General features: G+C 35.4%; 1 protein-coding gene across 3 annotated transcripts; it reads right to left on the bottom strand.

The window, feature by feature from the left end:
• Nucleotides 1-483: 483 nt before the first annotated feature.
• LOC137962928 (uncharacterized) lies at nucleotides 484-9,164 on the bottom strand. Of its 3 annotated transcripts, none has more exons than XM_068810065.1 (8): nucleotides 8,870-9,164; nucleotides 6,499-6,977; nucleotides 6,324-6,396; nucleotides 6,075-6,155; nucleotides 5,905-5,968; nucleotides 1,063-1,150; nucleotides 892-976; nucleotides 484-772 (listed from the first exon to the last, which is right to left on the bottom strand). In XM_068810065.1, exons 1-8 carry the CDS (start codon nucleotides 8,981-8,983, stop codon nucleotides 734-736), a joined length of 1,023 nt encoding a protein of 340 aa, XP_068666166.1. In that variant the 5' UTR covers nucleotides 8,984-9,164; the 3' UTR covers nucleotides 484-733. The 3 variants fall into 3 exon arrangements, 2 of the variants coding, with proteins under 2 accessions (XP_068666166.1, XP_068666167.1); XM_068810066.1 differs by having other exon boundaries at nucleotides 6,499-6,956; XR_011115185.1 differs by lacking the exons at nucleotides 484-772; nucleotides 892-976 and adding an exon at nucleotides 3,672-3,991 and having other exon boundaries at nucleotides 1,067-1,150.
• Between the last annotated feature and the right edge of the window lie 12,240 nt (nucleotides 9,165-21,404).

The raw sequence follows: 21,404 nt of genomic DNA, 5'->3' as shown, positions 1-21,404 counted from the left end.
TGTAAGCCTGAATTGAATATGACATTAAAAAAAAAACTCATTAGGAAATATACACATTTACACATTCTATTTTTATAAATAAAAAAAGGGTAAATATTATTCTCAAGATCCTCATTCAGAATGATTTTGGTGATACCCATCTAAGACTATTCAAAGTTACAACAGAAGGGGCAGTGAAGGAAAAATATTTGAACAAAGTTCAGTATTCGAATTGCTTTTGCAAAAAAAATTGGTAAAAGGTTTTTCAGAGATTTTCAATATCTGGGTCCTATTTTTTCTAAATCTTAGCAAAAAAAAAAAAAAACAAAAAAAAAATCACTTCAAAAGTCTGAATGACGGCCTATATTGCTCAATTCCTTGCAATGCCTCCAGTGCAATCAAGTTAATAATTGAAAGCTTTGTCACTACTATCTTCATTTTATCGCCACAAGTAAAACAGTAAGAGTAATGGATATTAGATTGTTCATTTGCAGCATACCAAAATGATGTTGGATTTATCGAAATTTATGTAACCTCTTTGTTATGCTTCGTTAGCCATTCTCGAATAAAATGGATACAAGATTAAAGAGGCTGTGAGATGACCTAGACGGTTTCCACACCATATGATCATCAGAGCTTTTTTTTTTTATCTTAATGAAAAAAAAAAAAAAAATCTTGAGGTCACACTAACAATAAAAAAAATTGAAAATGGATACAATATCTAAGATACCTCTGCTTCTTATGTCACTTTCAACTACGCAAGGTAACGAGAAGAATGTGCAAAGCCCCACAACTGCATCAATAAGCTCACAGATATAACATTCCAAATGACATAAAAGGCAGTATTGCTTATAAATTGAAACAAAATAAGACCCACCCAACAAGCCAAAGCCATTGATTCGCTACACGTACCTCAACTTTTCTCAATTCAAACTCCGGATTATGAGCCAGACACAAATTCCCGAAGGTCTCACTTGGCTGACTTGTTCCCCGTAACCTTTCCAGGAGAGAGTGAGAATGAGTAGATATTCATTTTCTAGGATTATAAAGTGAATGTCAAGACAAAAAGAACAAAAATCTTACAGGTCCCCATCCAAGCACAGCGCAAAATTACCACCGCCACCGAGTGCCAGCAAGTCATTCAGGCAAAGATAGTAGTATCTATTGGCACCTACATCAAACAAAACCAAGACACTTATTATAAAAATCGACAAAGAAATTGTTAAGCATTGCATGTACTATTTTAATAACTTTACCTCCGTCTTAACATTCGTCTTCTATTATTTTAATTCTAGTGTCTTCAGATTTTTATTAAAGACAAGGCCACAGAGAGGGAATACACATAAACAACGAGAACAGAACAAAGAAAAATAAAGTTCAGCTAGAATTAACGAGTAAGGTTTGTCAACAACAATATGATGTTGATACAAGATATCATACTTGGCCAGCAATATAGTCCGCTTCATGTGAACAGAAACACCAAGAGAGAAATAACACTCACAAACTTCTTTTTTTAAGTATTAGGTGAAGCCTCCACCGGTCTATTTCTCACGTTTTCATCCAACTAATATGATTGGGTAGGTAAAAATAAAAAATCTCATGTCCTTGCAGTAGATAGAGAGCTCAGTTTCAGCAGAATCAGCAAAGCCTATTGGTCCAAAATATGTCATTACATCACAAACCTTTGAGATTATAGATCATCTACCCACAACCAGCACGTCAGGGGTTCATAGTAGAGCCCCCATCAGAGTTTGATTCAATAGGCAACTAACTTCGAAAGCCTCATTCTCATTCACTGGCAAAGGTCCTATGCTCTTCGTCAGTACTGGTCTAAAGGACTGTGACTAGTGTTTTGACTAGTAACTTCCTCCAAGTAAGTCTGCAAGTTCCTTTATTTCCAAATACAACAGGGAAGCTTTCCACAAGAATTGCCCTACTTCAGATAATGGCCACGAAAAGCACTGCATATCACTGTTAATAATCACAGGAGTTGAGCATACAAAGCTTCCTTCCAACTCTGTTAATAATCATATAGACCAGATAGAAAAACCGGATAGGCAGCTAATGTTCAAATGCCAAGCAGTTTTTTCCACTTCTTCATCAGATAAGATTTCCAATGTGTATACTTCTTATCTAAATGGTCACAAGTAAGTATTTGCTTTCAAATAACACACTAAAGTAATTATAAAGCACTAGAGAATTTCAAGCCAAGAAAGGGAGCCTGAATTTTGCATAATGGAGTGTGAAAAAGTTAAAGATTGAGAAGGAAATGAAGAGAGAATGAGAAAGAAAGAAAAAAGAATGGGAAAAGCTCTTGATTGAGCTGCATTAGGGTCGTGCACAACCCCCATCTGTACTTAATCCCTTATATCTCCCATTTTACATATCCTATGTACATGAAACTTGAACCATAAACATAATTACAAATACAAAACAAGATAACATTGAAATATAAATCTATTGGTGAGATAAAATAACCAAAATGCCCCTGGGCTGATTTTCCAACACTCCCCCTCAAGTTGAAGGATATATATCCATAAAGCTCAACTTGTCACAGAAGTTCATGTTGAATTTTTGGAAAAGAAAAAAATTCACTGACTTGATGTAATTTGAGTACAATGAGCTTCTATTTATAATAGAGGTAACAAATAGAATTCAATTATAATTAAACTACCCTTCTCCCAGTTACACCCAAAGTTAAATACTAAAAGTCCTCGAGCAATTGAACAACTAAACATAAATAGAAAACTAACATAACTAAAACACCTTTAACTGAGACTTTTCTATGAGACCTCCTTCCATGAAACTCTTCTTAGACTCCACCATATTAATTCTAGCTCTGTGAGACTTCTTTATTGTGAGAGTAATGTAAGACTTTTCGATACCTGCTCTTCAACACTCCCCCCTCAAATTGGAGTTTATAACTTCAACTTGCAATGAAAATGATTTTTGGTCTTCAATTTTCTTTTGTTGAATTTTTTCTTCATAGAAGAGAAAACTTCATCTTTTGTGCTTCCCTTTCTTGAATATTTTCGTCACATAAAAATCACGACAACATGTGGAACAAAATACCTTTTGCTTATACCTACTTCTACTTCTCCCTCTCAATCTGGAGGTAAAAAGGACATAGAGACCTAGCTTAGACAAAACACAATATGGGAGAAGAAAATCACTCCTAGTTGCACGACAAAACTCCATACACCAATAAAAAATGGCCGTAGTCTCAAACACACTCTACTCAATTTTAAAGGCGGAAAAACGACCCAATTTGGGGCACAACAAAGAGACTATCCACTTTTTAAGGGTAGCTCAAACACGAATCACCTCTTGGGTGGAGAACAAAAGACTTTACTCAAGCTAGATGTTGGGCACGCTCTTATATTTTTTAGGTAATGGGTCTAGGCATTGCACTGAAGTGATAAAAATACAAGATGATAAACTAAAGAAATACTAGAGGAAAACAACTTTAACCGGAAGGAGGCAACTATGCAACACTCATACTTCGAAAATGACTTTTTTCTTTTTCTTTTGAAAACTAGGGGAGACTATAATGGTTGAACTTAATAAATATGGCCAAGTACAACTTTTTTGGGTTGACCATAATTTTTCAGAGTTTAACTATGCAGAAGAAACACAACCAAGTAACAAAAACGCAAAACTTGAAAACAATATCAAAGCAAGATATTGCACACCTTGATTCCCTGCGAATCGCATTGTGGGATCTGGGACCATAATAGAAAAGTTCAGTATGAAGGTGCAAATGCCAAGAAAACAACCGTTACTGGAACAGGAAAGAAAAAAAAATAGAATACAAACCTAAACAACTAGAGATGAATAGAAGAGTTAGCCCATACTGGTTTGCCAAATTTAACCCAACACTTATCTTAGTAATGGTTGGTTCGCCCACAATTAGTACACTTCTTCTCAGGTTTAACATCACCTCAACCTCTACCTCCATTTGAGCCATCCATACCCCTACCTATGCCGGTACTTGTACGGCCTCCAGAGGAGTCTACAAAACCAAGAACAAAATCAGAAGTATTAAGTGCAATTGCTTCCATTATCTTAACACCTTTACTCCTTTTGGGTACAATTGTTTTCTCAACCCTTAAAATTCTATTAAAAGTGGTAGATAATGTAAGTTCTTCATCTTAGGCTAGAACATAGGCTTTAACTCCATCAAATTCAACACCCAAACCATCAAGAAACTTTACTACATGTAGCTGATTCTATTGTTTTATTAATTCACGTTCATTTGTAGTGAACGGATTATACATATTGATCTTTGGCCAAATGCCCAGAAAAGCACTATAATACTCTGTAGCTGTCTTGTTTCCCGTCTTCAGGCCAAAGAATTCTATATATAATTCATACACTTGAGATAGATTGCTCTCCTAAGTATACAAAGATTCTAAAAGACACCCACATAGCCTTAGCAATTTCATAGTTCATCACTTGATTTCTTAGTGTAGAGTCAATACTATTGACAATCCAAGAAACTTGGCTATCCTCTGCTTCCCAATCATCATTCGTAGGAAGTGGGGATCATCTTCTTTTTGACCTTCAAATACATTCTGATTGATTGGGCACAATTGAGATAATTTGATCTTGTCAATCTCTCAGAAGTAATAACAAATGTATCTTTCCCACAAATCCAGTAACCTCTCTAGATGGGGTATATACACTTGAATCAGTGATATTATTCATATAGGATCACAAATCAGTCTAATATCACTTCCCAAGTAACTTCTTATATATCAATGATGTGGCCCCACCTAAAAAAAATAGGCTTAGGGTAACAGTATGATGTGTGCACTTCAACCAATCAAATCAACACATAAACTTCAACTTCAGAGAAAATAATCCCCAACAACCCTCAATTAGGGCTGACATCAGCCTAGATTAAGGTGACATAGGCAATGGGACAAGGGTAGATGGCACAAATCTCAAGAAAAAACTAGGCAAGTAAATCATAGAAAACTGCTCAATAAGCAGTAGAACCAATCAATTTATCAAGAAGCCCATCTATGATGCAAGAACGGCAATATCACCTGACGGTGCACTAAATGCAGTTTAAAACCCATTCATAATCTCAACCAGAACCAGCTGACCTGATATAAACACAGAGTACACCAATTCCACATGGTGTCTCCCATCTGAACACCAGTATCACTGTTCCAAAGGTTGCTTGTAGTAGTGAATTGCGATTCATGGGCGGGGGGAGAGTTTCACCCTGAGGATGGTTAAACCTTCCAGGGCAGGAGTCTCACCAAAAAGAGAGTTCTTGACAATGAATAAAAGAGACAAAATCGATTATAATGCAAAAGACTATCAAATACTCAGACTCAACCATTTCTCGATAAAAAAACACAAATAACACTCATAAATACACATAGACAACTTCTAACTAATCAGGATTTTTAACTTGTAAAACTTAATAGTCATAGAACCATATTTTTTGTTAATAAATAAATCGAAAGTCCCTGATCTCATCTCAACCAATGAAAAAAAAAACACAGAACCTAAGTCATTTTTTGGTCTACAATGTATTATGAATGATGAATTTGGCACTACTTTCGATAACTGCTAATAGGAATCTTAGACCATGACATCACTGATGCATAAAAAATTTAATGCTTCACTCAGGAGAAAAGAACACACTAACTTTTTCTTCTTTTTTTAATGAAAAAAGACATGCTAACTTAATCACCAACTACAATTTAGTGACGTGCACATAAATGAAACTTCCCGTTTTATTTTGCATATGTAGTCTTTCAATTATCCTCTGGGAAATACATTCTCATAAAACTTTATTTTGGCCGAATATTTAACTTCAGATTGACTAAAATGCAAGATAACACTGGAGACATAATTTGTCACTGGCATATCAGAGAAAAATAGAGATTGCATTAGTTAAACAAGTACCGGTTGCTCTAAATAGCCTTGGTGCACCATATATTGTCGTAAAAACAAACGATTGGTTTGTTCCCTGAAACACAAAATGGATTGGTATGAAATCACAACTGGGTCAAGTACATTAATAGCACCTTGCAATCTAGCAAATGGCACCAAAAAAAATTAAAAGGAAGACGTACTTGGTACTTTCTTTTGGTTGTAGGTTGAAGAGGGCACTCTAAAAGCCCACCAAATACAGCACCTTCACTATCCCCAACTATCTAGAAAGACAAAATATTTTGAATATCAATTTCTAAGTCAAGATTATCTTTAGTGAACATAATTATAATCTGAAATATAAACCAGTAACGAAAACAACATAACAATTTGATTCTCAGAAAAGCAAACAACTTGTCAAAAATAAGCCTCTTAAAACAAAACTGACTCACCAACAAACAAAGTCCTGGAAGAGTAGCACTTCTGCGTAGAAGTGTACGGAGTGATATACCATGTTTCGCCGTACTGCCCTTCATCCAAACAGAGAAGCAATAAATCAGGATTCAGGACCTCTATCAGAAAAATAAGACTAAAAATGTATCTGAAAATGAAAACTCTCTCACTTACCTATACAACAACACCCACTGGCACCCCTTGACTATATTAGGGAGGCAAGACTGCAAAAACTCATATAAATGAGGTGATATGAATGAAGACTCATCTGTTAGATCAGGAATACACTTGGCTAAACTTGGAGAACTTAATGCTTCCTCAAATTTGTCAGAACCATTGCTCTCCCTTCCAGACTCAGGATCTAGGTCTTGATCACCAATTCCCAGGACCTGATAGGTTTCATATTCATGCACAAATTCTGGACTTTCTTCTGAACATAATTCTTTGGAAGAATTTTTTCGACTTCTCCATTTATTTGGCAGCAAATGAATAGGTGAACGTGCAGTATCACTTGAATACCTTAATTTGTTTAGTTTATAGTCATTGCTTCCTATCGAGATGAATGACGAAAGCAGTGATGAGAAAGAATAAGATTCAAGCTGATTTAACTCCTCAGTTGGCAACGGCAAGCCCTGAAAACACTCAAGCTTCCACTTATGACAGCAGTAGTAAGACAAAAGGCAATACAGATATCAGAAGAAGAAATAAATTTAATTCATAAAGTTAGTAAAGAAAATAAACCAACACACTCAATCCAAATAGGCATCACTAATCTTAAAATAAAATAAAACAAAATAACAAACAACATAAGTCTAGCTGAAGGATCAATGACTCAAAACTGATCTAAACTTGCAAAGATTGGTCCACTCAAGGATATCTTGTATTTGATGAGAGCAGGAATGACTACTGTAACATATCCAAACTACTTTTCCTACTTTCAACTGAGGCTTGCAGACAGTCACAAACACTTAGGAACTTCTATTTCTGTTGATATTCATTAAGTAAAAACCACATCATTTGGAGTTGCTTTTATGTTTCAAGCAGATTTGTTTCTTGTCTTTCGATTTTTTTCCCTTTGATAAAAATTTTTTGAATTTTGTCTAACACTCATATGCATTGGCTGTCCATGTCAGTCACCGATTGACATCTTAAATCAAAAGCAGACCTTAATATGACATTTCATTTTAGCAATCGCAAAATCTCTTTTGCACTTTTGCTACGTTTATTTTACCTGTTAAGAAGTTAATTTTTACACCTCAGAGCTTCACTCTTATCTTTACATAAAAAAATTCATGATAACCTAATGACTTGCTCATCTTCTAAACTTCCTAGTCAAACCATTTCTCATGTTTTCTTAGTGCATTCTGATGATCAGAAAGAGAGGCAGCGTAAAAATATAATTATTTGTCATCTTAGACATCCATTTTTATTTCAAGAGGCTGGGCTAATGGTTTGCCAATAAACAGTTTTCCTTTTCAACGACAGGCCTCTTTTCTGGGTTTTAAGAATTAAGAGTGATTTTAAACTATTTTTCATGTTTTCTTAGGACAACTGGTGCTCAAAAAGTAAGTTCCTGTCTTTTAGTTTGAACAAATAATAATATCTGATCTTGGAACCACCTGCAACATATACTGACTTGGTTAACCAATTGCCAAAAAATAATTTTGTTGTCAATGAAAGACTTTTTTTTTTATTGATGGTTTTATAAAATGAAAGTGATATCTTTGAGCATATTAAAGAAATTTTCAATCATCTAACTTTGGGGCTTCAAGCAACATTTAATGTGAGACGGCCTCAATAAAAATCTCCACTGATGGTCAATTTCAAAAAGAGCATTGTTCCCTAGTAAAGCAAAAATATGTGGAAATGCTGATATATCACATTTTGATGCGGAAAACTCATCTATTCGTCTTGGCTTAGAATGAATGAGCCAAACTCCAAAACAATGGGGAAATGTTTGCCATTTTTTGCAAAATAAAAAAAGACTCCAAGTAGAAGCGGCATGATACGAGAGATCAATGGGATCAAGAGAAAGGGAGGCCCAGCTAGCATCAGCGGATATTTGGAAGGAATGCGCTTCAATGTTTGATATCCACAGCTATGGTCAGCTCATTATTACACCAAGAAGTAAATCATGTGGCACCCAGGTGAAGCACAGAAAATGATGACTTATTCACTCAGATGTGGGCTTTTTATTTAACGAAAACTCAATAAATCTTCAAGGACATCGTGGCTCCGTCACAGGGTAAAGTTTCATATTCACTTCGAACGCTTCATTCATCATTAGCTAATAAGTTCCTAATGAAATAATTAAAACATAATCACTAAACCACCAAACTTCCTGATCTCCCCTGGAGCCACAAGAAACAGTCAAATGGATCCAATCATTGCTAGTCACATGGAAGAAAACAATGACAAAAAATATATATAAAAAACAGCAAACAGACACTTCGGTAGAATAAACAAAAAACAGCGAATAAACTGAAAACAAAATGTGCATTGAAAGAATTGTAATTGTGGTTTAAGGAAAACAAAGCAAAGGTACCTGAGATTCAGGTCGAACAACCGGAGAATCCCTAGCCACATGTGAGGGAGATGAAGGGGAATCGGCGAGGATGCGGGAGAGTTTGTCTGCTACTTTCTCTCTCCATGAGCTCATCGTTTCAACGGACAACAGAGAAAAATACAATCACGAAGCCTAAAGCCTGATTTCCATAGACGAAGCACAATTCGATTCAAGAATATGAAGATGCGAAACAACTGTAATTGTTTCTAGCTTTTCTTTTTGTCTCTTTTTCCCCCTCTTTTCATGACAGTTGGGCTACGGAAGTGAAAAGAAAAGGTCGATGCGAAGCAGGGGCGACGAAGAATGACAAATGGTCGTGACGAATTCTTTTTCAACACGACACCTGTGAGGAGTTTTTTCCTTGTCGGGTTACTGGTCGCGCACGTGTTGAATAGCCGACGGTTCTTTGCGGAATTACCTCCGGTTTTTTAACCTCTACAGACCGCTGACTCGTTGACGATGGGTCCTGAAAGTTGAGATGCATTCAAACCAACCGGTTCAGTTTGTGTAAGACGCGCGGTTTATCGTGAGAGCGGTCGGCAGGGTGAATGACATGAATTCCGCATTGTTAGAGAGTGAGAGAGAAGAGAAAGAATAAGAAAAAAAATCAATAAAAAGAAAAAGAGAGGGTTTGAGAGAAAAGAGTAAGGACAAAATTGAGAGAAAAGATGGGAGACTTAATATCTTCCATTTGCTTTAAGCCTCAATTTATAGTTTATGAAGGGGTTATAATGACTATATTACCCTTAAGGTTATAAACCTTCAAAAATAAAATATATAAATAGGCATACATCATCTTCTAGAATTACAGCCTTATGTCATCCTTATAAGAAGGATATTTATTTACACCTTTTGCCATTTCTTTGACGTGGGAAAGGTATTTACCTTAATGGCCATTTGAGATCTCTTTAAACACTCTCTCTCAAGTTGGGAGTGAGAAAACGTCTTAGATACCGAGCTTGTTGTATGTAGTGGTATGTATCTTGGATGTGACCTGTTTCGTGAGTATAACTACTGTTTGTCCTTGAGGTGAAACATGTTTAAGAGAAAAAAAAATAGTGGCAAAAATTTGTGTCTAAATGAGGAATTTCTTTAATAACATCAATCCATCTATTTACCTTAAAAAGTATTCCCAACTTCTGTTAATTTTTTAAGTGCAGTAGAAAGTTGTTCAATCCACCATTGCTTCATCCCTCTCCCCCATTATCAAGTTCGATGTTTATGCTTACTCAACAAAGGAGTTTGATGAACTTGTCTATGGCTACTAGTTGAGCCACCTCCATCACTTGATCTAGGTGTTTGTTCTGCCCCTAAATCCATTACAATGTCATATCCTATTTGCCCTTCATTTTGTTCATTATGTCTAACTTTTGTAGCTTCATTTATTTCATTTTCACCTCTTTCCATAAAATCAAAACTTACAATTGCTAAATTTTCTTTGACTACGGTATAGAGGAGTTCATAGTTGAAACAACTTTGGTACTAAAGTGCTTAGCATCTTTATTTTTCTATAAAAAAAAGTTTAAAAATAAAATTTAACAAAAATATGATCTAAAATCCATTATGCAGTAAATCATAGTAGATAACACATTACTTGGTAAACTCTTCCCAAACATGTGTAAGCACTTCCTTTCATTTATTTTTAGGGTCCCAGGCCCACCCACTTGATGACAGCAATGCTACAATTCTTCTATATTACTTTTTTTTCATTTTTTTAGGATTGATAACATTATATTTCATCTTTTATCTTCCTATTTTGTCTTTGAATTCTTGTAACACTCTAGGTCATCTATCACTTTCACTTTTGCTCCTCTAACAAGATAGTAAGCATAATCTTATCATCATGAGGAGTCCATGTTTTGTATGATCTCCACTATCGCTTAGCAATTCCTTCATACATCTATTAGGTAAAATAGGATCCTTTGAGTTTGTTCAATACATTGGGAATTGTGAAATGTGAAATGATTCATAAACTTGGTAATGATTGAAATGTGAAATGTGTTGCTGGTTTTATATTTTTACTATAATGAAAATAGCTTACTAATTTATCATTTCAATTGATAGATGGACATGCATGTGAGTTTCTAACAAAGTTTCATAGACATTAGGAAATCATAAAGCTAACAGAGAAGAGAATGCCACATAGAACTAAATATATGTTGATATTCAATAGAAAAATCTAAAAGCAAGGACAACTATAATAGAAAATATGAAAGCACAAACAACTAACCAATGAAAGGTGTTGAAAGATGGGCCCAAGCCCACACGACCAAGGAAGACCCGCATATCTAAGTGTGTTGAAGATGGGCCCAACCCATAAGACCAAGGAAGGCCTACACATCTAAGAGATGTCGAAGATGGGCCCAAGGCCCACAGGCTCATACAATGATGGTAGGATGGTAAATAAAGAGATATCACATAGAGATGGCATTGATGTAATTAGGTCAAGTTTTAGGGGCATAATTGTAATAATATAGTTACATTAATCTATATATTGAGTTTCAGGGGAACCTCTTTTTTCTCCTATTTTCTCCCAATGGGTCCCTTTTTTCCCCAAGTTAAATCCATGGAGTCCTGAAAATCAATGCTCTAATACCATGTTGATTTTATTTTTATAGTATGGTTTTTAGGATTTCAGAAACCCATTATTTTTTTCTCATATTAATCATTTTTTATTTTTTTTATTTTCATAGTTGATGAGTTCTAGTTGTCTTGCATTCTCCTAGCCGCGAGCAAACACTTCAGTGCGTCAGGATAACCATCCTCTTCATATTTTCATACAAAGGAGGAACACCCTCGTAAGCCTTGAGACGAGCAAGCACCACAACACCATGCTTCGCCTTGTGTGGAATTATTCCTCTAATACTCATCATCGAAAAGTTGTAGTTATCTTGGATGAAAGACATATCTACTCTCATCCAACCCGATATCGCTCTTTACTTTCATCTAGCCTCGTATCATTGCCATAGTTGAATGCTTGTACAACTGTTTTCAGTTACTTCATCAATCTATCTCGTTGGTTGGCATATACCCAACCCGTTCTTCTGATATTCTGGTTGGCATATATCTAGTTGCTATTTTTTTTTTTCGAATTGGTTCTTCAATGCTAGCCAAATCGTATCTTGTTTAGCAGCAGAATTTTTTTGTTTACCTCGCTGATTGAATTCTGGACATTTTGGCATTCTACTGGCATCATGATTATTGGAAAGTTACTGGTTCGTCTAGTCTTGTAACCTTGCAATCTTCACCTGAAATCTTGCTCATAATCTGGTGAACTTGCTCTGTTTGATAGATTATTTTTGGCACCCCACAATAAAGGAAGGTTGCTATTTTGGATGACTTTCATTGTTGTTTTAGCAGCCAGATCATATTTTGTTACCATATGGTAACTTATTGCTATTATGGAAGTTTATCGAGGAGATCTCTTTGGCTTACTGCTATTACTGGTCATCTAGTATCCAGAATACAACACTAGTCTCATTGGTGCTATTTTATTTTTGGAAGAATTGTTGGAGTCTTATCTTCTATTTGCTCGATTTGTATCAAGATTAAATTGATAAAGAATCGGAGACAACAACTTCCAGGAATGTCGTGTGTTTCAGCAGGTGGAAATTGGCTCGAGCGACAGTAATTTCCAACTGCTTTTTAGAGACTTTTAGGTTTTTACCCAATTTTTAAAACTTAATTAGATAAATGACGACACTTCGAACTTTTTTAGAAAAATAACCAATTTTGACCGATCAACTGTACGTGTGTACAATCAAAGGTGATTCATAGGCTTTGATTGATTACGTGTCGCTACGTCATCAACACTCGGTTAGTTGATGTACACATTGACTGCCACATCACCATTCTGACACGTCAGGACCCAAGTAAGATGCCATGTCATTAAATATTAACACTCATCATGCCATGTCATCTTGCACCACGTAAGCCCTCATCGCCTTCTTATTTTTTTCGCTTTCTCTCTCTCTCTCTCTCTCTCTCTCTCTCTCTCTCTCTCCCCGTTCGATCTTTCTCCTCTCCTCTCCTCTCGCCCTCTCGTTGTGCCAGCTACTGACTCTCCCCTACTACCACTACTCCTTGCTGCCACCGCTCGGCTTCACCCTCACCCTCGATGTCCCCCCTCTCAACCGCTCTCTCTTCCTCTCAACCCAGACTTCGTCTCAGCCACATCTCTTACTATTGTTCTCTGTTTCCCTCTGTTCTTCCTCTTGCAGCCCCTTTCTCAAAACCGAAGCCTATCATTTCATCTCCTAACCGCCCCCTCTCTCAAAATCGAACCCTATAATTTTCTCTCAGCGCCCCCTATCTTAATACCCTATCATTTCACCCTTTCGCTACCCCCTCTCTCAAAATTGAAGCCCTACTCACCCTCCAAATCTGAATTTGAATTTAGAAGCCGATTTAGCAGGGTGTTTTTTTAGGGCTTTTGTTAACTGAATCTAATTACTGTGCTTAATTATAATATTGATTTTAATATTAATTTTAATTTAGGTATTTAATTACTGTATTGATTTTTTGTGTAATTTACTATTTAATTTCTGATTTTAGTTAATGAAATTTCTATCAATTGCAGATAAATTAAAGTTATTGTAAAGTTTAATTGAAACTTGATTGAATTGATCTTTGCATTTATTAATTTTTTTGTATTTTAGTTTATGGATTCCTATGCCATTAAATGTTATATTTTCTGAAGTTGCTAGTGTAATTTTAGTTTAATTTAGTTTAATTTCTGATTTATGCATTTAGTTTAATTTTTTGATTTATGAAGCTGCAATTTATTCTATTGAGATAAGATTTGCAGGGTTTTTAGTTGCTACTTGTTATTAAATAAATTTGAAGTGTCATGGAATGATCATGCCAAGTGGTAAGGAGATTTGGGTGTTATAAATATCTACCACATGGTTTTTTTTGTTTTGTTTATGTTTTCTTGTGTTTGCCCTAGTTACTAGGATGGGTGCAAAATCTGACTAAGAGTAGGTTGGGTAATGGAGGGTGGGTTGAGTCTAGTTCAAACTAGGCTGAGTCGCCTACACAGGTGTCCATTAGCCAATGAAACCCGACCCCCATCACTGATGAGGTACAGTTTGTAGTGATTGCAAAGTCATACGACGCTCGACCAAAGGTGTTTGGTGAATTTGGACTTAGTTGTGTTTTTGCATTGCTAGGACTAGTCATCTACTATAGAATTAGTTTGATTAATTTTTACATATTCTAGAATGTTGTTGAATAATTTTGAAGTACTATGGAATGATTTTTCGATGTGGTGAGGATATTCGGGTGTTATAAATAACCACCACATGGTATTTTTTTGTTTATGTATTATTGAGTTTCCATGTGTCCCTAGGGATGGGTTGAGAGTTTGATTAAGAGTAGGTTGGGTAATAGAGGGTGGGTTGAGTGTAGTTTAAACTAGGCTGGGTCGCTTGCACGAGAGTCCATTAGCCAAAGAAACCTGGACCCCATCACTGACAAGGTACGATTCGTAGTGACTACGAAGTCATATGGGGCTCTACCAGGAGTGTTCAGTGAATTTGGACTTACGTGTGTTTTTGCATTATTAGGACTAGTCATCTGCTATAGAATTAGTTTGATTAATTTTTAAATGTTGTAGAATGTTGTTGAATAATTTTGAAGTGCTATGGAATGATTTTGCCATGTGGTGGGGAGATTCAGGTGTTATAAATAACCACTACATGGTATTTTTGTTTTGTCTATGTTTTATTGAGTTTCCATGTGTCCCTATGGATGGGTTGAGAGTCTGATTAAGAGTAGGTTGGGTAATAGAGGGTGGGTTTAGTGCAGTTTAAACTAGGCTGGGTCGCTTGCACGAGAGTCCATTAGCCAAAGAAACCCGGACCCCATCACTGACGAGGTACGATTCGTAGTGACTACGAAGTCATATGGGGCTCTACCAGGAGTGTTCAGTGAATTTGGACTTACGTGTGTTTTTGCATTGTTAGGACTAGTCATCTGCTATAGAATTAGTTTGATTAATTTTTAAATGTTGTAGAATGTTGTTGAATAATTTTGAAGTGCTATGGAATGATTTTGCCATGTGGTGGGGAGATTCAGGTGTTATAAATAACCACTACATGGTATTTTTGTTTTGTCTATGTTTTATTGAGTTTCCATGTGTCCCTATGGATGGGTAGAGAGTCTGATTAAGAGTAGGTTGGGTAATGGAGGGTGGGTTGTGTCCAATTCAAATTAGGCTGAGTTGCTTGCACGGGCGTCCACTAGCCAACAAAACCCGACCCCCATCACTGATGAGGTACGGTTCGTAGTGACTGCAAAGTCATATGGGGTTCTTCCAGGGGTGTTAAGTGAATTTGGACTTAGGTGTGTTTTTGCATTGTTAGGACTAGTCATCTGTTATAAAATTAGTTTGATTAATTTTTAAATGTTGTAGAATGTTGTTGAATAATTTTGAAGTATTATGGAATGATTTTGTCATGTGGTGAGGAGATTCGAGTGTTATAAATAACCACCACATGATATTTTTTTGTCTATGTTTTATTGAGTTTCCATGTGTTCCTAGAGATGGGTAGAGAGTCTGATTAAGGATAGGTTCGGTAATGGAAGGTGGGTTGTGTCTAGTTCAAACTAGGTCGAGTTGCCTGTATGGGCATCCATTAGCCAACGAAACCCGACTCCCATCACTGATAAGGCACGGTTCATAGTGACTGCGAAGTCATATGGGGCTCTACCAGGGGTGTTCGGGATACATGGTTGGTTCTTCGTCTCAGTTTACTTATTTTCATGCCATTTAATCTCTCATGAAATCTTAATCTCATTCTTCCCAGAAGCTACTAGTCCACTTGTTGCCTTGGAAAATGTTTGATTTCTCATTTACCTAAGTGTTTTTAGGTTTTAATTGACATTTGACTTCGCTATGTACTGCTCCACTGTATATAGGTTGAGCTAGTTGGATTTACAGTTGGAGGAGATTTTCTGTTTCTCATGTATGAATTTGCACAAAATGGTGCACTCAGTAGTCATTTACACAACCCCGGTACTAATGGTTTATAGTTTATATTCTTTCCTTGCTACTATTTTGTTTTCTTAGTATTTTATTTAGATATATTTGCGATGATTTCCTCCTTGGCAACTGCTTCAAAATTTATGCCATGGTTTTTTTGTTCAAGATCACCGTGGTGAATTGCTTATAGTTGAGCTCGGGGTGTTCCAGGTTCCACTCCAATTCCATGGACCACTAGAGTTCAAATTGCTCTTGATGCAGCAAGGAGACTAGAGTGTATACATAACCACTATGTTCACCGAGATGTGAAGACAAACAATATTCTTCTGGATGTTAGGTTTCAAGCTAAGGTTAGTAATCTGCTCTATGATATTTTATGGTATTTGAAACATGTTAAATATCAAGCCTTGATCTGAATGGTTGTGTAAAAAACAATTAGCATGATAAATGTGAAGCTATCTATGTGAAGAAACATGGTGTTCTTCTTAATGCATTAGCACAAAAACAACATTGGCAACAAGTATAGCATAATAGTATTATTTTCATCACGTCACAGTGGGAGTGCTTGCTGATCAGTTTGCAATTTTTTGTACAATTTATTTAATTTTAGTTTATTAAACATGTAGATTATCTGAACGGTGATATTTCTATAGAATTTAGTGAAAATATGGTGGAATTCTTTTAAATTTGATTCTAAATCAACCTATACTAATCAACATATGTCATGTTAAATGGATCTTAACCAATGTTCAGTTCGAATATTATATGAAGTGGAGTTGAATTCTTGTACTTCTTCCATATTGGCAAAAAAAAAAAAAGTGATTATATGAATCAAATTTCTTCCTTGTTTGGTAGTGGCGATTGAGCGAAAATGGGTATTTGGGGGGAATCTCCTGGTCAACTATACTTTTCTGATGGGTTCTTTGTTGCATTTTGCAGTGGAAGAAGAAGCGTATGAGGAGACTCAAGAGGAAACGCCGAAAGATGAGGCAGAGATCAAAGTAGAAGTTTTGTTGGTAAGGCAAGATGGATTTTCTCCTTGTGCAGTACTCACTGCTCACGTCGGTGCTTCTCGCGTTGGCCCGCCCCACCTTTCCTTCTTGACCTACCGAGACTGCTATTAAAACGAATAACGTTTGGAGTACCCAAACCCCCCTCCCTTATTTCAATAAATCCCCAACATATCCTTCTCTTCGTTTTACCAACCTACCCCTCTATCTCTTTTATTGCCTGTAAAATTTGAAGAGAATATTTCTCTTAAATTTCAACTTTTTTTTTTTGTATACAAAGGTGTAAAAATTATTTGATTTAATTTTATTTAAAAAAATTACCCTTTAGCTATACTTTATTTGACATGAATTTTTATATTCTTTGACATTTTGATGTAAAATAAATTATTGATATATAACTTCCTTTACATCCATCCTTGCTTATTATTGTAAATATAAGGTAATAAAATGTGTAACGATAAATTTGTTTTTTAAACTCTAAAATGAAAATTTCAAACATTTAATTAATTAATTAATATTTTAAATCGATAATAAAAAGTATTAAATAGATAAGAGTAAAATTTTAAATTAATTAATATACTAATTTTATATTATATTATTTTAAATATAAGATAACAAAAATGTATACTGATAAATTTGAATTTTAAACTCAAAAGCAAATTTTTTGAATATTTTTTTCAATTAATTAGTTTACTTGTTTTATTGTTAAATATTTTAAATATAAGGTAATAAAAAGTGTACCGACAAATTTGATAAAAAATGTTATGATAAATTTGATTTTTAAAATCTAAACTAATTTTTTTATTTTTTAATTAAAACATATTTTAAATCGATAATTAAAAGGTGTCAAATAGGTAAGAATAAGATTTTTTAATTAATATATAATTTTTAATAACTTATTATTTTAAATATAAAGTAATAAAAATTGTACCAATACATTTAAGTTTTAAACTCTACAATAAAATTTTCATATTTTTTCAGTTAATAAATATTTTAAATCGATAAAAAATGTGTTAAATAAATAGCGTAAGATTGTTAATTAATTAATATTTTTATTAATAATTTAGTATTTTATAAATGATTTGATAAGTGTACTGATAAATTTTATTTTTAAACTCTACAATAACTTTTTTGTATAATGTTTCTATTTATAAATATTTTAAATCAATAATAAATGGATAAGAGAGATTTTTTCAATTCGTAAATATTTTTTATTTATAAATATTTTAAATTGATAACATTTTAAATAGGTAAGAGTAAATTTTTTAATTAATTAGTATACTTTTTTTATTTTTTTATTTAAAATATAAATTATTAAAGAGTGTACCGATAAATTTTATCTTTAAACTCTTATATAGATTTTTCTTTTTTTTAATTAATAAATATTTTAATCGATAATAAATGGTGTTAAATAGGTAAGAATTAATTTTTTATAAGTTATTATTTTAAATATAAGGTAATATACAACGTATTCGTAAATTTGATTTTTAAAATCTAAAATGATTTTTTCAATTTTTTTTGTCATTTAATGACTTGGCATCTTACTTGGTGCTGATGTGTCAGAATGGTGACGTGTCAGTCAACTCATCGAGTGCTGATGACGTAGCGATACATAATCGGTCGAAGCCTACGTGTGACCTTTGACTGTACACACGTATAGTTGACAAGTCAAAGTTAAGTATTTTTCTAAATAAGTTCAAACAGTTGTCATTTATCTAATTAAGTTTTAAAAATTGGGTAAAAACCCAAATTTCCCTTTTTTTTTTTTTTTTTATCTTCAATTTCCTTGGTATCGTGTTGCAAGAGAGTATTCTTCTCTGGTTGATAATTTGGCATCTCATAATTGATCTCGTGAGCTTAATCTGGACAAATCTGGCTCGTCAAGCTTAATCTGGAAATATGGCTCCCTTCTCGTGAACTTGGGTGACAATTAGCTTGCTACAAATCTGCCTTACTGCTATCAATCCAGGAAAGTATTTCTGAGTTACTACTAATTAATCTCCTTTCCATCTCTGCATTGCTATTTTCAGAAACTCCCGATTATCTACAGAGCTGTCTCTCCGTTGTTATTCACTGCGTCAACGTTGTTGCTGTTTCCAAAGACGACAAATTCTCATTACGAGGAAGTCGCACTACGAGGAAAAAGGCCATTGATCCCTCCAAATTATCGTCGAGTTACTTGATCTTATCGGGTGATTGTTCTTACTGTGATTTCCATCCGAGACCTCTCCTTGCTGTCCCACTCTGTTCGGAGACCACCAATGCCATTGTTGGAGAAGACAACTCTACTAAGTCCATTTTTTGTTTCTGCTTGGTGGATTATTTCCTCCGTCGAGAACTCTATTTCCCCAGAGAAGAGAGGTGTTGATTCGAACGAGCAAACCAACGTATCAAGACCATTACAATCTTTCGGCGAAGGGGAGAAGAAGAAGTTCATTTCCCAAGCTGTTTGGAGCCGTGAGGAAGAGATTAAATTTTCCTAAGTGCGCGTTGAGCCGCACCGATTCTGACCAACCTGGACCGGGCCGAGTTAACCCAGCGACGCTGGCGACCCGAGCTTTGCTTATATTCTACCGAGTTAACTCGGCTCAACCTTGTTAGGGTCAACTTGACTCGGTCCACTTATTTTTTTGCCTCGGTTATACGTGTTCTAGTCCGGAGTTCTATACCTATTTCTCCCGCGACTCGGCAATATTGGTCAGATATTTGTGTCGGCTTGACTTGGTCCTCTTTCTTCAGCTGGATTATTATTTTGAAGTATTGGTAGTATATTCCTTGGTCAACATATTATTTGGTGTAGATACTTGCATCGGATTATTTTATGGGTTCTTTGACAAAGATTTTTATAATTTGGTAAGTGTTATTGGGCCCAGACCCATTTAGTTGTTGTTATTGTGTCATTTTGGATGAGACATTATTATTGAAGGATTTCTCAATTGCTAATTTTTATCAGCATTGGTTATTCCGATGATGAAGAAAGTCAAGGTGGCCTTAAAATATTATCTTCCGGGTAATTGCTCGTTACCTCCATTAATTAGTATTTATTACTCCTACCATTTTAGAGTCGGTGTCCTGTGGAGGGACACAATGATGGAGGAGTTTTATTACACTTTTGAGCACTATGTATAGACCCCTACCTACGTAAGATAGGAGTGTGTCCTACATCCAGTATGAGTTAAGACTGTAGTATGACGTGATGTCATACAGTTTGGAGTAATTTTACTCTCACTTATCTTATGCCAGTTGGGCCTCATGGAAGAGACCACCGGTATGAGAGGGAGTGTTGGAAGATATGGATGACTGCCATTTTATACGACAAGATCATATACACCATTTGGAGCAAACTGGGAGTTCATGATGTTCTCTCAACCCCAGCTTGTGGGGGAGTGTTGGAAGATGGGCCCAAGCCCACACGACCAAGGAAGGACCGCATATCCAAGTTAGTTGGAAGATGGGTCCAGCCCATAAGACCAAGAAAGGCCCACACATCCAAGAGATGTGGAAGATGGGCCAATGACCCACAGGCCCATATAGTGATGGTAAGATAGTAAATAAAGAGTCATTTCATAGAGATGACATTAATGTAATTAGGTCAAGTTTCAGGGACATAATTGTAATAATATAGTTATATTAATCTATAAATTGAGCTACAATGGAAAGGTTAGGAGAATAAGTCCATAACCTCTTCTTCTTCCTATTTTCTCCCAATGGGTCGCCCTCTCTTTTTCTCCATGAGCTAAATCCATAGAATCCTGGAAATCAATAAAAGACAACACTCTTTGGGGAAATAATAAACCGGTTAGCTAAGCAATAAAAGGTAATGCTCTTAGTGGAAAATAGATTCACAGTAAAAGGGAAATCAAACACATAGCCAATTAGCTAGTAGAAATTTGGAGCAAGAGAAAGCCTGAGTCGAGTTTGGATCACTTGGGTTGTTTGGTCAAGAATGTTCCCCAAACAAATATCAAAGAGAAAAATGAAAAAATCTTTCTCTTCCACTCGTGGAGAAGAAGAATGTATCTTAAAAGAGAAAAAGGACACTAGTCGCAATTGGTGGGTTGCCACTAGTATACAATTGGTGGGTTGCCACTAGTATACAATTTTGTGGAAGTTTTTTTTCAAATATAATTTTTGGGCAAATTTTTGTGATTATCCTAATTGACTATCTACATCATTGTATACTAGTGGCAACCCACCAATTTTGTTGTTGAATTTAGATATGATTTTGTGTTTTTGGTTGTGTCTATTGCTTTCCTATAGTGAAGCCAAGAAAGGGAGGAGAGAAATAGTAGAATAAAGTTGTTAAGCTAATTGCAACAAACAATAAAATACAAAAAAAACTATTGCCAAGTAGTCACCGACAATCTCAAAATGAGTCACAGTCATACCCATACCTAAGGGTGGCTTCGAACCGAGCCGGCTCGCGAGCCGCTCGAGTTCAGCTCGGTTCGAAACGTTATATTTTGAGCTCGAGCCGAGCTCGAACTCAGGGATGGGCTCGTTTACATTAACGAGCCGA

This window comes from Aristolochia californica, unplaced genomic scaffold, assembly GCF_029961685.1.
Source record: "Aristolochia californica isolate CCGP_79_NKW_82.1479 unplaced genomic scaffold, dmAriCali1.0.hap1 SCAF_4, whole genome shotgun sequence".
Lineage (NCBI taxonomy): Eukaryota > Viridiplantae > Streptophyta > Magnoliopsida > Piperales > Aristolochiaceae > Aristolochia > Aristolochia californica.
Note: the sequence above shows the minus strand (reverse complement) of the source record. Positions and strands in the feature narration are given on the sequence as shown.

Coding starts and splice junctions, on each gene's coding strand:
- LOC137962928 (XM_068810065.1), bottom strand. CDS start 8,983: ATGAGCTCATGGAGAGAGAAAGTAGCAGACAAACTCTCCCGCATCCTC. Junction 6,397..6,498: donor CAGTGGGTGTTGTTGTATAG/GTAAGTGAGAGA, acceptor GATGAAGGGCAG/TACGGCGAAACATGGTATAT. Junction 6,156..6,323: donor TTCCAGGACTTTGTTTGTTG/GTGAGTCAGTTT, acceptor TTGTCTTTCTAG/ATAGTTGGGGATAGTGAAGG.